This window comes from Furipterus horrens, unplaced genomic scaffold (genome assembly GCF_987537825.1).
Source record: "Furipterus horrens unplaced genomic scaffold, mFurHor1.1.pri manual_scaffold_2, whole genome shotgun sequence".
Lineage (NCBI taxonomy): Eukaryota > Metazoa > Chordata > Mammalia > Chiroptera > Furipteridae > Furipterus > Furipterus horrens.
The window spans coordinates 144,260,849-144,274,715 of record NW_028327172.1 but is presented as its reverse complement, the minus strand read 5'-3'; the positions used below and the strand labels follow the sequence as shown (position 1 = coordinate 144,274,715).

The 13,867-nt window shown below is 34.9% G+C and overlaps 1 protein-coding gene across 1 annotated transcript in view; it reads right to left on the bottom strand.

Annotated features, from left to right (window-relative positions):
* MRC1 (mannose receptor C-type 1) overlaps positions 1 to 13,867 on the bottom strand; it is an 85,798-nt gene that overhangs the window by 45,671 nt on the left and 26,260 nt on the right. Inside the window, exons 6-10 of the mRNA XM_090266570.1 lie at positions 12,969 to 13,115; positions 8,914 to 9,099; positions 5,452 to 5,609; positions 4,612 to 4,722; positions 1,704 to 1,819 (exon numbers count right to left, since the gene is read on the bottom strand). Coding sequence (XP_090122696.1) covers positions 1,704 to 1,819; positions 4,612 to 4,722; positions 5,452 to 5,609; positions 8,914 to 9,099; positions 12,969 to 13,115 — 718 coding nt within the window. The remainder of the gene's footprint in view (positions 1 to 1,703; positions 1,820 to 4,611; positions 4,723 to 5,451; positions 5,610 to 8,913; positions 9,100 to 12,968; positions 13,116 to 13,867) is intronic.

The following is a 13,867-nucleotide window of genomic DNA, read 5'->3' as shown; positions in this document are numbered from 1 at the left end:
CAGCCCCTCTGCCCTTCTCAAAATGTAAGATAATTCTGAAAATGCAAAGGAAACACTATAGCATTTTTAAATACATTGTTTAAAAATCAGTCCACTTTTCAAATATTTCAAGTGCTCTGCACAATTTCTGGTTAAGTAGACTGAGAAGTCGTAATACTATAAAAATTTATGCAAATGGAAAAATCTGTGTGGATTTCCCTCTCAATTGCCTCCTCATATCTACACTCCGAAACAGAAAATTATTAAGAAATATAGAGAAGCAGAGATTCAATCTCTAGAAAGAACTGAAAGCAGAATCACAACTTCCAACATTTTCTCTCCCTTTGGATCTCATCTATATATCTGGCATAATATGGTAATAACACGATTTAGTTAGTAAAGGGGCCAAATTTGTCTTAACTGACAGACACTAATGAGAGGGCAATGTAGGCACAAAAAAAAATCTCTCTTTGGAGCAAAAGAAAAGTGTTTCCTAAAGTTTCCAGGAACAAAAAGAGGTGTGGATGACTCCAGAGAGCAGAGAGGGTAATGCAGAGAAAGAATCAATGATAGAACATTTGTTTGACTCTAGATTGAATAATTTCATTCCCTAAACCAAACATGCTGGAAAAAAATGTGAAGTTCTACACTCATTTTTTCTTAAATATCTAAGAAAACAAATTTAACTGCAGAGTTAGTGAGCTCCTGAATATCAATACCATAGAAAACACAAAGAAAAATAAACTTAAAATATAAAATAAAGGCAAATCTCTGCTCCAGTAGACCAAAGGGTCAATGACAGTGCAGATCAGAACATGTTCCCACCTTACTTATAGATGCGCAGCTCATCTCTTTGTCATAAGATAAGAAGTATCTGTGTTCTGATTTTCAGATGTTAGCACAATATCAGGGTGCCACAATGTATTAGATATTTAATTGTGCATGAAAGAAGGATGTGGGTTGAAATACAAGTTCTTTTATAAAAACTATTACAGCACATCTTCCATTTTTATCAAAGGATTTCTAATATCAATAGCATCCTATACATTTTGTTGAGTCTGCCTTGAAAGGCCAATAAACATAACTCCATAATATTTTACCTTTTTGCTGAAAATGACATGGACATTTAAAATTTTCTTTTAACTTTCTCCTGGGCTTATTACTGTGCTTTGCAAAGAGTAAAGGAAAATAAATAAACACTAAAATCTTAAAAATGAATGGGACTACAGATGTCACAAGTTATATAAAATTTTCTATATCCACATAATTTTCTTGACCTATAAGTCTAGTAAACTTGGCAAAGAAAAGGAAAAAAACTGGAAGAATGGGGAAAAAATGAATAAAATATTCAGTAAACTTCTCTTTTTTGGGTGAAAAAAAGTGGTAAAGATAGAAAGTGGGATTTTTGAGCCGAAAATTTTTACTTATTTTTCCTGCTTCAAGAAAATGGTATATTAGAAAAGTTATGTCCATAAATTACATTTACTAGAATATTAGTGAACAGTTCTGAATATTGCTCTATAGTAATAAAAGTAACAAAATATTTTATAATGTTTACAATGAAGAATTCAAGTAAGAACATGATTTTAATCTGCTGCTTTTACAAATCATACCTCATGACCCCATGAAATTTACTTAGAAATTTAGAGCACATTGGTACCTGGGCTTTTCTAAACATGTTTCATTATTTGATGTCTTAAAATATAATTAAGATTATTGCATACCTGTCTTCAACAGTTGTCAGGTAAGCTTTCTGGTTCACACAGGTTTGGTTTGCTTCTGTAAATGTTGAAAGTGTGTGTCCAATCATATAGCAGTAGAAGCCATGTCTTTTCCAGCCCTATTAATGTTATCAAGCAGATTATCACACATATTTATTAGATAATATTATTTTAATAATCCCTCTACCATTAAACATAAATTGATAAGCAAGAGAACTAAAATAACATAAATCTGACTAATTTGAAGTGTGATCAAAATCATTTATGTGAAGAAAGGAAACAGTAGTGTGTTATTCCACATACGACAAATTATGATACAGAACGGGTGGGTGGCAGTCATTCTCTCGCCTTCTGAGGCTTCCTCAGATTAAAAATAAAAATGCAGATATATAGTTACAAGAACCATTTCTAAGTTACAATGATTAAAAGTAATAGCTGGAAAAGAGGTTCTAGGAAAAAAACAAGCAAAAGATATCTTCTGTACCAATATTATTTAAAATTAATTTTATGAATAAAGTAATTACATGATTAAAGGGTGGATTCATCAGGAAGATATAAAACAGATTAAAGAATATAAAGCAAAAATAGACAGAACTACAAGAAGAATATTTTGTCAAGCAGACAAAATATTAGGAATATAAAATATCTGGATAATATAATTGCTAAATTTTATCTAGTCAACATATATACACCCCTGAACCCAATGATCAAAGATCATTATGTTCAAGTACATATGGAATATTTACAAAGACCAACTACAAACTAGACGATAAAGAAAATTTTGACAAATAACAACAAAAAACTTTATAGGCTCACAAGGGAGGGAAATTAAAATCAACAGTACTTCCCAATTATTTAGAAACTAAAAAAAAAAAAAAATCCCCATCACTACCACAAAAACCCCCATCACTATCAACATACACATGCATACATGCACACACACACACACACTTCTAAATCATTCTTGGGTCAAAAATACCAGTGGATATAAAAAATATTTAGAATTGAATCATAATAAAACACTACATAACAAAATTTGGTGGCTGTTCCATGGAGTCAATTACACCTTTTATTTCTGTAAGCATTTTAAAACACATTCAGTTTAATTACATATCTATTAATTCTTCCATCTAAAGCTCCCGGTGGTATATTTAATATTTTTGAATTTCAAACTTTCTGTGGGATTCCTAGTCAGTCTGGAAAAAGAGACTTCTGTATAAAGAGAATTCGCATTTGCATCTGCCAGACATCCTGGAACATTAGCAACTCAGAACCACTTTATGCAAATTTCTTACCTCAGTGTTTCCCACACAGGTAAGCAATGAATTGGAAATTGCATCCCAGATCAGTATGACAACAGGCCTGTCATTATGAAATCTCAAAAAGACCCCTACACCACGCAGTGCCCAGGCCCAGACAAACAAACAAAAAAAACCTCTTATATTTCTTTGCTTCAGGTGAGTGTATTTTTTTTTTTCTAGTTTTCTCAGCTCTTTGAGAAAGTCATTGCCTAGGGCAGGTGTTTTTATACTGGCCAAATTACATAGTAACTCTGAGCTTTGGTTACCTTTTCTATCTAATTAAGAACATAACATTTATCCTTTAAAATCAATGAGAGCACAATAACTGCACTCAGCAAACAGCTTATTTTTATTAAAATATTTTCCTATGTTTCTATTACCACCCTAATGACTACATTGAATTATATCAATTATAGATATAACAATTAATAGACTGTATATATAACTTTGCATAGAAGTCATAAAATTTAAGGAGTGTTTCTTATTTATAGAAAATACAATAATATACAATGCAATCTCCTGTATATGCATATGATTAGGCAGAGAATATCTAAGTGTAGTGGGAATAAAACCAATAGTGAAAGTAAAGTACCTGGTGACAAGAGACAGGAACCTAGTCTTACCTCTGTGTGACTCTAAGAAAGTTATCTCTTCCCTGAACTGAAATTTCCAGAATGCAAAATATTAAAAGAGGAATTTTGATCATCACTAAGATCCTTCATATCTCTAGCAGCCTGTTATTTTCTGTATGTGCTCCATGTTTCTTTATGGTTTGTTTGTGCAGTACTAAATTTTGTTTCATGAATTCTCAGCCTATTGGTGTTTGTTACAAGATGATTTGATCACAATGTGACACTCTTGGAAAGAAAGTGCATTTCTACTTTACTTTAGTCTAAGAGAAGTGAGAAAGGAAAAAAACAAAAGATGGGTGACTCAGCAATTAAACAGGAAAATAATAACCATACACCCTGGATTTTGTAGTGTCTTTTCACTTTTAGAAAATTATTTTACAGAAATCATATACTTTTACCTCAAAGAAGTGTAAGGCCCATGGGGAGGTATTACTAACAGCTGTACAGGTGAGGTGGATGCAGAGTAGAAGTGCATGGCTTTATTTGGCTACAACAGTTGGAGTTTAGATCTCCTGCCTCTCATTGTGGTGATCTACTGGGAGGAATCCCCATGAGAAGTAGGCTCATCAGAAATACTATAAATGGAAAAGTGACTAAGGATTGTTTGCTATCTGCAACTTAAGGTTATCTGCTGGAAATGTCCTTGACAACCCATATGGTCACAGACTACCAGTACCTCGATGACACCTTGTCCCATGACCTGCCTTCGTTATCTCTCCAGGCTCCATTCAGTGTGTCATTTTGTTCCCTGTTCTCTTTTTTCCAGTTTCTATGACATTCTGAAAGGAGCTACTGACCACAAATAACCCATAATAACTGTGAAGAACACCTGAAGAGGCATTAGGGAGAATGAGGATACAAAACAGTGAAAACTTTGGCTAGCTATGACAGTAATCAAGTATTTTCTCAGGCAAAAATAAAGCCAAGTGTATCATATAATACTGCTGATCTGAAATCACTGTGTACATCTGTACTCACTTTCTGGCAGCCTGCTTCTACTTCCACTATCCCTGGCCCTTGGGCTTGTGATTTCATCTTACAGATGTAGCCAAGAGGCCGCTCGCAGGTCCAATCTGCCCAGTACCCATCCTGCAGAAAGCAAAGAGGAAAAACTTAGTGATTATCAGTGGTTTGACTTTGATGCTATTTTCTTATAATTGTGCCTCAGAGAAGGAAAACAAAGAGTCGAGGTTATTAAGAGAAAATGACATCTATGCAAAGGGAAGGTAAATAGACGTTTTACAAGTAAACAGCAAATTGGACTCTGGCTACAAGGATGTAAGGTGAGATTGGAGCCCCTATGTTTTTATATCTTAGCTGTCTCACCCACTGTTTAGAGGGATCTTTTCATATTTGGCACCGCCCTGTAACCAAAACAAAATGACACAAAACAAACAAAAAAAAACAAAACTACACACACAAATGTAGCTCTCCAAGCACAGATTCCAGGCTGTGGGACCCAGAGTAGATCTAACTACATCTATATATACTCAGAGCAACCAGCTGAAAGTAGAAACAATGCTCAGAATTGATTAGTCAAGCCATATGTATATATGGTAACATTTAGAACCCAGCATAGGAAAAATAAATAAGTATTAGTTATTGGTTAAGTTCAAGCTTGACCCAAAAGTTTCTGCTGGTTTCTTTTCTGGGCCTCTTGAAAATTGGAGAGAGATACAAGAAATTCAATCTGAATTTTGTTTCAACCTAGATCTATGACAATTAACCTAGGCTAGAAACAATTTAAACAATTGTATGTAACAAGTGGGCAAAAAATTTATGGCTTTTACTAGATATCAGTCATTGGTGTCGTCTCACCTTGCCTTTCATCACGACACAGTCTTCCTGCCTGTTGTTTTCATGGCTCGGTTCTCCAGGGAGCCATTTGGTAAATGTTACTCGGGTGGTGTCACTCCATTCAAAGTACATTTGAACATTGGTGTCACTTAAGCCAATCCATAACTCATCATTTGGCTCTATACAAGAAGAAAGACACAGGAGAAACTTACAAAAAGTTTTCATTCCAAAGATCAGGAGGTTATCAAGAAAAAAAGGTCCTCTGCTCTCAACAATAGTTTTACTCTATTGATACTGTAACAACCATAAAGGGCCATCCTCTTCAGTGTTCATTCCATCTACATGCTATAGACTACAATAGGAGCTACACATCATGTTGTCAATTCCAGTTTAATTGTGTAATGTGTATCCTTTACATTGTGAATGTGACTGTATTCTTTTGTTGTGCTACTGCAAATTATATCTCCTAAGAGTTGCAAAAATGAAATTGAGGTGAGTCTACCCTTACCCCTTTATCCTGTGAAGCATTTTTGTTGTTGTTGTTATAAATAACTTACCATACCAACTGCACTCATCATGTTGGAAATATGGCACTTATTTATATATAAATCTATTTTACTACTATTAGATCTTATATATGTTTCAAAATAATAAATATTAAAAACCACTTTTCTTTTACTGTGTTGTCATCGAGTGAAAATGATCTAGCCACCCAGTGAAAAGATGCATAAACTAAGAAGTTGGGCTGTGTCCCAACACTTGGCACCTATTCATTAGTCTACAAATATAAATGAATCTGGAATTATTTTCACCATGAAATACCTGAAGAGCCTAGATAGCAAATAAAGGTTAAAACAAAAACAATCAGGTCTAGATATAAAATTGTGATAATTTTGTTTTGAAATTCTATAATTTTCATTATGGATTTTATTAGTAGTTATACTTCTAAAATTCTAAATATCCCAACTAAAATGGGACAATATTGAAGGCCTAGGATTTCATGGCTAAAAACATATACAACTCCAAATTTTAAAAGTTGAAAGAACACACAAGTCAATATCTATTTAATTGCACTACTGTGAATTCCATCATGAATACTTGATTTATGTTCTTTAACTGTAAAATAGAATTACCTGCCAAAGTACTTTAAAGATGATTTGTCTAGTAGAAAATGAGACAAATGTCATGTTGTGTGGGTATTTCCCTAAACAATTTAGCTTCTTCCTCCTCAAGTTGTCACTCAACTTTGCTTTTGGAGAAGTTCCTGGCTGGCCTGGTGCCAACCCCTGCAGATGTTTCCAGCGGCATAACACATGACTCTAACAGTTGCCAGGATGATCCCTTTTTCTTCCACTGAATTTAGCAGAACATAATCTTTCTGAGCAGCCAATATAGGCTTCAAAATGACCTCACGTACCTACCCCTGAAAGATTTAGGTTCAAGACTAATGAAAACCTAACTTTCAACTTCTACAATTATAATAAAGTATCAAGACTTTTCTATAAACACTTTCTCATTAAACTGTTCTCTAGCTTTGGTAATTCCAAAGCACAATCTTGACCCTCCAAAAATATATAAGATGTGAGTGTAAAGTTGTTAGGCTGATTTTTAGTGATCAGTTATGGAAGCTGCCATAATTGGTGTGAGCAGATCCCCATTCATCCACTATCTGTCCATGATTAATGTAAAAGATATTTTAACTACCTAAAAAAGGTCTCCTGAACTTTCAATTTAGAAACAATTCTTTTAATTTTATAACTATCCTTTTATCAGTATTACTTTCATTGTCTTAAAGAAATCCTTATCAATAGTAAAAAAGTTTTCCTTAGTGAAAACTTATGAATTCTCAAATTCAATAAAAGCAAATTTTGTCACTTAACTTCCCAAAATAACTATAATAATAAACATATAAGGTTCTCCTATTTTTATATCCTATTACATAAAGTACAGCAAAATTTGCACATTACTGCTGCAGCCTCTTTATTTTATTTTATCTTATTTTTTAAGAATAAAGCAGACATTTATCTTCCCTCCATATACCCCTGCAGTATCTTAACTAAACTCTTTTCCAAGGATTCATTTGCAAATTTCATTACCTATTATAAGTATCTAACTTATACATCATGGTATTATTTGGATACATCAGTTTTGATTTCATTATTATCACCCAGGTAAATAGAGAATAACTGAGAAATCGTTCAGAGGCTACTGTCTATTATCACGGCCCACTAAGCTCAGCAAGGAAAGCAAAAGAAGAAGCATTCCATTTGACACCGGTGCCAGGAGTGAGTTGTGTTTGGGGATCTTTTAAATCTCTCTCTGAAACTACAGTAATCCCTTGCTGTATCACGGTTCACTTATCACAGCCTCATTGTATCGCAGGATTTTTAAAAATATTATATTTAATTATTTATCGCGGATTTTTCGCTATATTGCAGGATTTTGCAGTACTGTATAGGTATGTTGTTAAAGTTACGTAAGTTTAAGAGTGTAGAATAAATGTAAGGTTCCTACTTAGCGGGGGGTAGGGGGGTCTGGAACATAATACCCGCAATAAGTGAGGGAATACTGTATTCTATTTTTCTATTTGTCAATTGCTTTTTCCTCTTCCATCCCCCAACTCCTATCAATTGTCAGGCAGCGTCAGGAAGCAGCTCCCACCATCACCACCATCCACTTCCTCTTGTTTTCTTTGCTGGAAATGAGCAGCTATAGCTATTCCAAAGTCTCATCAGTGGAAGCAGAAAATGATAATCATTTAATCAGCAAGTACCGAGGAGGGCACATTCTCATCAGCTTCTTCCTCATCCTCCTCTTTGTGATAAGCATTCCCAACTCATTCTAGACATTTTTTAAATAAATTTTTTTCAATTTTTGAAAATGGTACACTATTTAAGTTACAACATTTCCTATACACTTTTTCAATGATGCATCTAAAATGAACACATGAATTTCTTTAAAAGACTGAGGCCAACATCTAACTACACCAATAAAATATCCCATTTCTTTCACCACTCAACATTCTAGCAGCATTAGCTAGGTTAATAAAGAATAAAAATCCCAAGTATGAGATGCTCCATTTATAGACCTTTCTTGTGAGATAAAATATAGGCCTTAAAAAAGAAAATATATACACATCACACAAATAACCACAAAATAAAATGAAATACTGATGACAAGTTTAAGGCACAATGCTCTGAATACAGACTATATATAGAAAAATGATATTTTTAAAACTATCCGTAATGGATTACATATTAAAAACATAAATAAATCAAGTTAGCTTAGTGATAAAAATTCTTTAAAATACTACACAATTTTTACATTTTAGGAATGATTCATATTTATTATTAAACTTATTAAAGCGATTAGTTGAATTATTAATTTGAACTTATTAAATTTAACATTTATGATTAAATTTTCAGGACATGAGCAGCAAGTGGGGAAGACTCCAGTCAAGCATATTATTGATGTAGTTCTTACCATAACCCAGCTGGGAGATAATGAAGTCAAATTCCTCAATGGTGTGGATACTGGCTAGATCACCACCTTCCTTCCTGCATGCGATCAAGGCATCTTTCTGGATTTTCTTATCCTCTCTGTGAATCTTGTAACAGTTACCTGCGTATGGCCACCATTGACTCGGACAGTTAGTAGGCACATCGCTTTCTAGGGGGCAAAAAAACAGAGTGGAAACCATTTAAAAGGAAGGGTTTTTGTTTGTTTTTTGCTTTTTAATTGTAACAACATTTTCTACCATTCAATATAAAAAAAGAGTTCATAATTATGGAAACATAAAGGTAAGATTATTTTTTATTCCTTGGCATTCACAAAAGACTATTGTATTTGCTTTTAGACTAAAAAGTATGTGAATGCAACTTTAATTTCAAAACACAGCTAAGTGAGAAAACTCTTCTTTAAAAACTTGTACTTACAACAGGTATTATAGTCTCATTTTTCTCTTAAAGGCTGCGACTATCTGCAAAATCTTTGTTTCAGCCCAGGATTCTGTGCACAGTAGCCATTCAAGCAGATAAGTAGTCATAATGACCAAACACTGTATTATTGTAATAAAAAACGCATACTTTACAAAAATTTCCCTCAATGCAATTTACATTCGCACACTTCCAGTAGCTACTAGAAAATGTCAGTATGGCTCTGGAGCCCTCTGGTGGGATATTTTAGTTTTGCTGCCTAGGAAGCTGAAAATAATGCCTGCAGATGCTCAGGACTTCTAAACCCGAACAGATAAACTTCAAAAATATTTTAAATCATGAAAACAAGCAGTGAAGGAGCATTCCACAAGCCAACCACCAAAAATGGCTTGTTCTTCTAGAGCAGATCTGTCTAATCAATATTATAATCAATATAATCAAAATTATAAATATTCTAGTTGCAATTTTAAATAAAAGTAAAAAGAAACAGGTAAATTTTAGTAATATATTTTATTTAACCAAATTTATCGAAAATATCCATTGTAGTATGTGATGGGTAAAAAATAAATAATGAGCCATTTTACTTTTTTTTGCACGCAAAGTCTTGGAAGCCCAGTATGCATTTTACACTTCCAACACATCTGAATTGAAACTGGCTGCATTTCAGGTACTCAGTGGCCACCTGGTTAAGAGGCTATTAAACTGGACAGCGCAGCTCTAGAGACCCAGGAATTATGGATAAGTAGGGAAATGTTGCAAAGACCAACAGGGTCCAAGGTGGAATTCTTGCCCAAGGGGTCACCAGTCATGTATGCTGTATAATTTGTCTTCGATATGCTTTTACAAGATCTGATTTATTTGACTTTATTGATAAGATAGAATGATAAACCCAGGAAGAATATACAGAAGTTCAAAAACCAATGGGAATGAAGGGTTAGCAAATGATATAAGGTGAGGAATTGCAGAGAAATAAGAATAATTTGCTAAGTGCTTGAGAATATAAATACATTTTCACAGACAATGGGTATTAATATTCCCATTTCACAGATAAGGAACCTAAAATTGGTGAAATGGGGTACAGATCTTCCCCACAGCCCTTGGTTCCACAGATAGAAGAAGGAATTATTCAGCTTTTAAAGTACTTTGCATATCTGTGGCAAGTTTATAGCTAGATAATAGCTGTGCTACTGCCCCAGGTCAAAAGGTGTAAGGACTTTCAGAATTTAAAAGAAGGGCAGGCAGCTTCCAGGAAAGCGTGTCATGATGTAGAAGGATGTAGTAGCAGCCGTGTGGGAAACAGCAAGCAGCTCTGCAGTTTGTAGTCAGGATTTGGCCATGCAGCCTGGTCTAGCAAGAAAGCAAGCATGCTGCTGCTTTGACCTTGCCCACTCTAGCTGACTCTGAAGCCACCAAGGACTCTGCGTTGCAGACCCGGACTCTATTTGGACTCTTGGAACTCGGGACATATGGAGAGGACACTCTCTTAGGACTTGTGCCTTTCCTGGACTTCACCATGATCCAGTGTAACATGGCACATACTTTCCTGGACTATTATACAGTGGCTGATGACAATGTACCCCAGATCCTGGAGGAGAGAGGAGACAGATAAGAGATGGGGAACTATTGGGCTTGGTTTTGGTTTATAGCTTTTTAGGGGAGAAGGGAAGTGCTGGGTCTCATGGGAGAACAGGGGTCCAAGCTGAAGTGCTCCCAGCACCCCCAAGGTTGGAATATTGTAAATAAAGACCTCTTTCTCTCAACACTAATTGTTGGTCATACACCAAGGCATCACGTGAACAAGCCCCACTTTGCTCAGTAACACTGGAGGATTAAGTAACAAGGTCAAGTTACAGAATTCTGCCTCCTATACCATTCTTCCCCAAAGTAGTAATTCCAAGTCTTCTGAAGGAGAACTGTATGAACTCTTCCAAGATGGAAGAATGATACTACTTCTCCCATGGGAGCAATAAAGAAGATAAATACAAGAATGATTGAGGTCTTTCTGAGGCAGGCCACAGGGATAATGGTGATCCTATAAAGTATGATCAAACCCAATAACTGGGACCCTCATTTATATCCACTGGAAATCTTGGCTGTATCTCCATCTACTAAAATTGCAAACACAGCTATTCTTTGATCCAGCAACTTCACTTCTAGGAGTTATCTCATGTATGAAATGACATGTGCATAAAGGTATTCACTGTAAGATTATTTGTAACAATAAAAACTGGAAGTAAACTAAAAGTATGTTGATAGGGGATTTGCCAAAAAATATATATATGTGGTCTCTCTTTGGGATGGCTATTGTGCAGCTATAAAAATTTACACAGAATTTATTTGTGTGCTATATAGAATGATGTCCAAAATTATTATTAAGTGAAAAAAGTCAAGAATATATGCATGGTGTGCTTCTATTTATATGAAACAAAAAATAATTATAAATATATTTGTTTATATACTCATAGAATAAATAGGTAAGGATATACATCCAGAACAGTTATTCATGGAGGAGATCTGGAAGTTGGAAGAGGTTGAAGGAAAATATTATTATTTATCATTTGTACTTTTTGACTTTCTAGACATGTCAATCATATTTTAAAATAAGTGAAATCGCTTTTAAAATTCAAGGACAGAAAAAGTTAAGGATGACACACTGTCATATTTCCTGAGCAAAATATATGCACATATATGCATACACATATATGTATGTACATACATAAATTTGTTTTTTACAATTTTTTATTCATTTATTTTTAGAGAGGGTGAAGGGAAGGAGAAGGGGGAGAGAAACAACGATGTGCAAGAGAAACATAAACCCGTTGCCTCTACCATGCCCCCAAGTTGGGCACCTGGCCTGCAACCCAGGCATGTGCCCTGACCGGGAATCAAACCAGCAACCTTTCAATTTGCAGTAACAATACAATACCCAATCCACACTAGCCAGGGCCATAAATTTCTTTAAAGTAGTAAGTGTTTCTCCAAAAATAGCTGATAGTGGAAAAAGTGTAGTTTGTTTGCTTTTTACCAATTTGTAGAAAGAATGCAGTCTTGCTTTAGTAGTTTAATTCTTTTGTAAAATTGCAATAGAGAATATAATTGAATTTTTTCCTCAGGTCTAGCCTATATATAAATTTCAGTTACTACTTTTGGGATGTTTTACTCCATTTCTGTGAAGACTTCAGTTTCCTATGTTCATTTGAATAGCATTAGAACCTAGGTAGACCCTAAATAGTGAGGACACGATAAAATCTTTCAGATATTTAGTTCTTAGCTTGGATTCCAAGTTTGTCACATAGTAAGTTTTGTATAGACTTTGAATATTTTTTTCTTCATCTAAGATGTGTGCAAATACCTACTTCTTAGGGCTGCTGTGAAGATACAATTCTTCACAAAGGCTTTGCACATGCATGAACACCACAACACATTCAGGTAATGGCAGTGAACAGAGGCAGTAACCAACAAAAAGTAATTTTTTAGGAATATCATTCAACTTACTCCATAAATTATCCACCAAACCTGTCATTTCATACAGTTAAGACTGGGCTGTAACTTTGTCTTTAAATTGTAATATCTTATACACTTCAAAGAAAATAGATCACTTACCTGAGGGAATAATGAAGGTATTCAAAGTTGTGTTGCCCTTTTTACAAATGTAGCCTAGTCTCTGACCACATTTCAGATTTTCCCATTTAGCATTCTTCCCAGGATTTAGTGACACACAGCTTATTCCAGGATCTGGTGATGGACTTCCTTTAGGAAAAAGAAAAAAAATTAAGTGGAACTATTACAGGTGTCACAAGTATATAGCCCCCTCAGCCTCACATCTTCATCCTTTGGGTTTAATGGGTCCCCATTCCGTCTTTTGCTACACATTCACAAGTAAATATTTACTGACTGCAGAGCAAAACCCACGATAGGTATGTTTTATTGTTGTTGGATCATTTTAATGCCTAAAATTTTGATAATACAGGTTTACATCTTTGAAATAACTTCTTTTTACAACATCAAATGATAAAGCTAGACCTAAAAACCCAAACCATCACACTGGGTTGTTATGTATAACAGAGAGGCACCTAACCAAAGAACACATGATGTTCCAAACCAGCCCTATTCAACGTTGTCAATACCTACCATGAAAACTAAGTCAAGCTAACTGTGACAACCAGACTAGGGAGTTTTTGGACATGGGAAAACTTCCTCCAATTAGAAGGAGACAGAAAAGAAAGTTGATGGAAGGAGAACAACAGGGAGGGGACACTGGAAGCAGCAACATGGAGAAGAACACTGATTGAGTGCACCCAGAACTACAACTCGAGGTTTTCATTTCAGCCTACAAAAGATGCTTTTAAGAGCTAACCCCTGATCCCACGTTTCATGGGAAACATTAAAGAATCAGATACACGACAGATACACGCCAGTTCCATTTCACACCTGAAGACAGGGTGGATGAGCCACGTTTTGTTAATGATTGCTTTGTGACTTGACATGTATACAACCTGGAC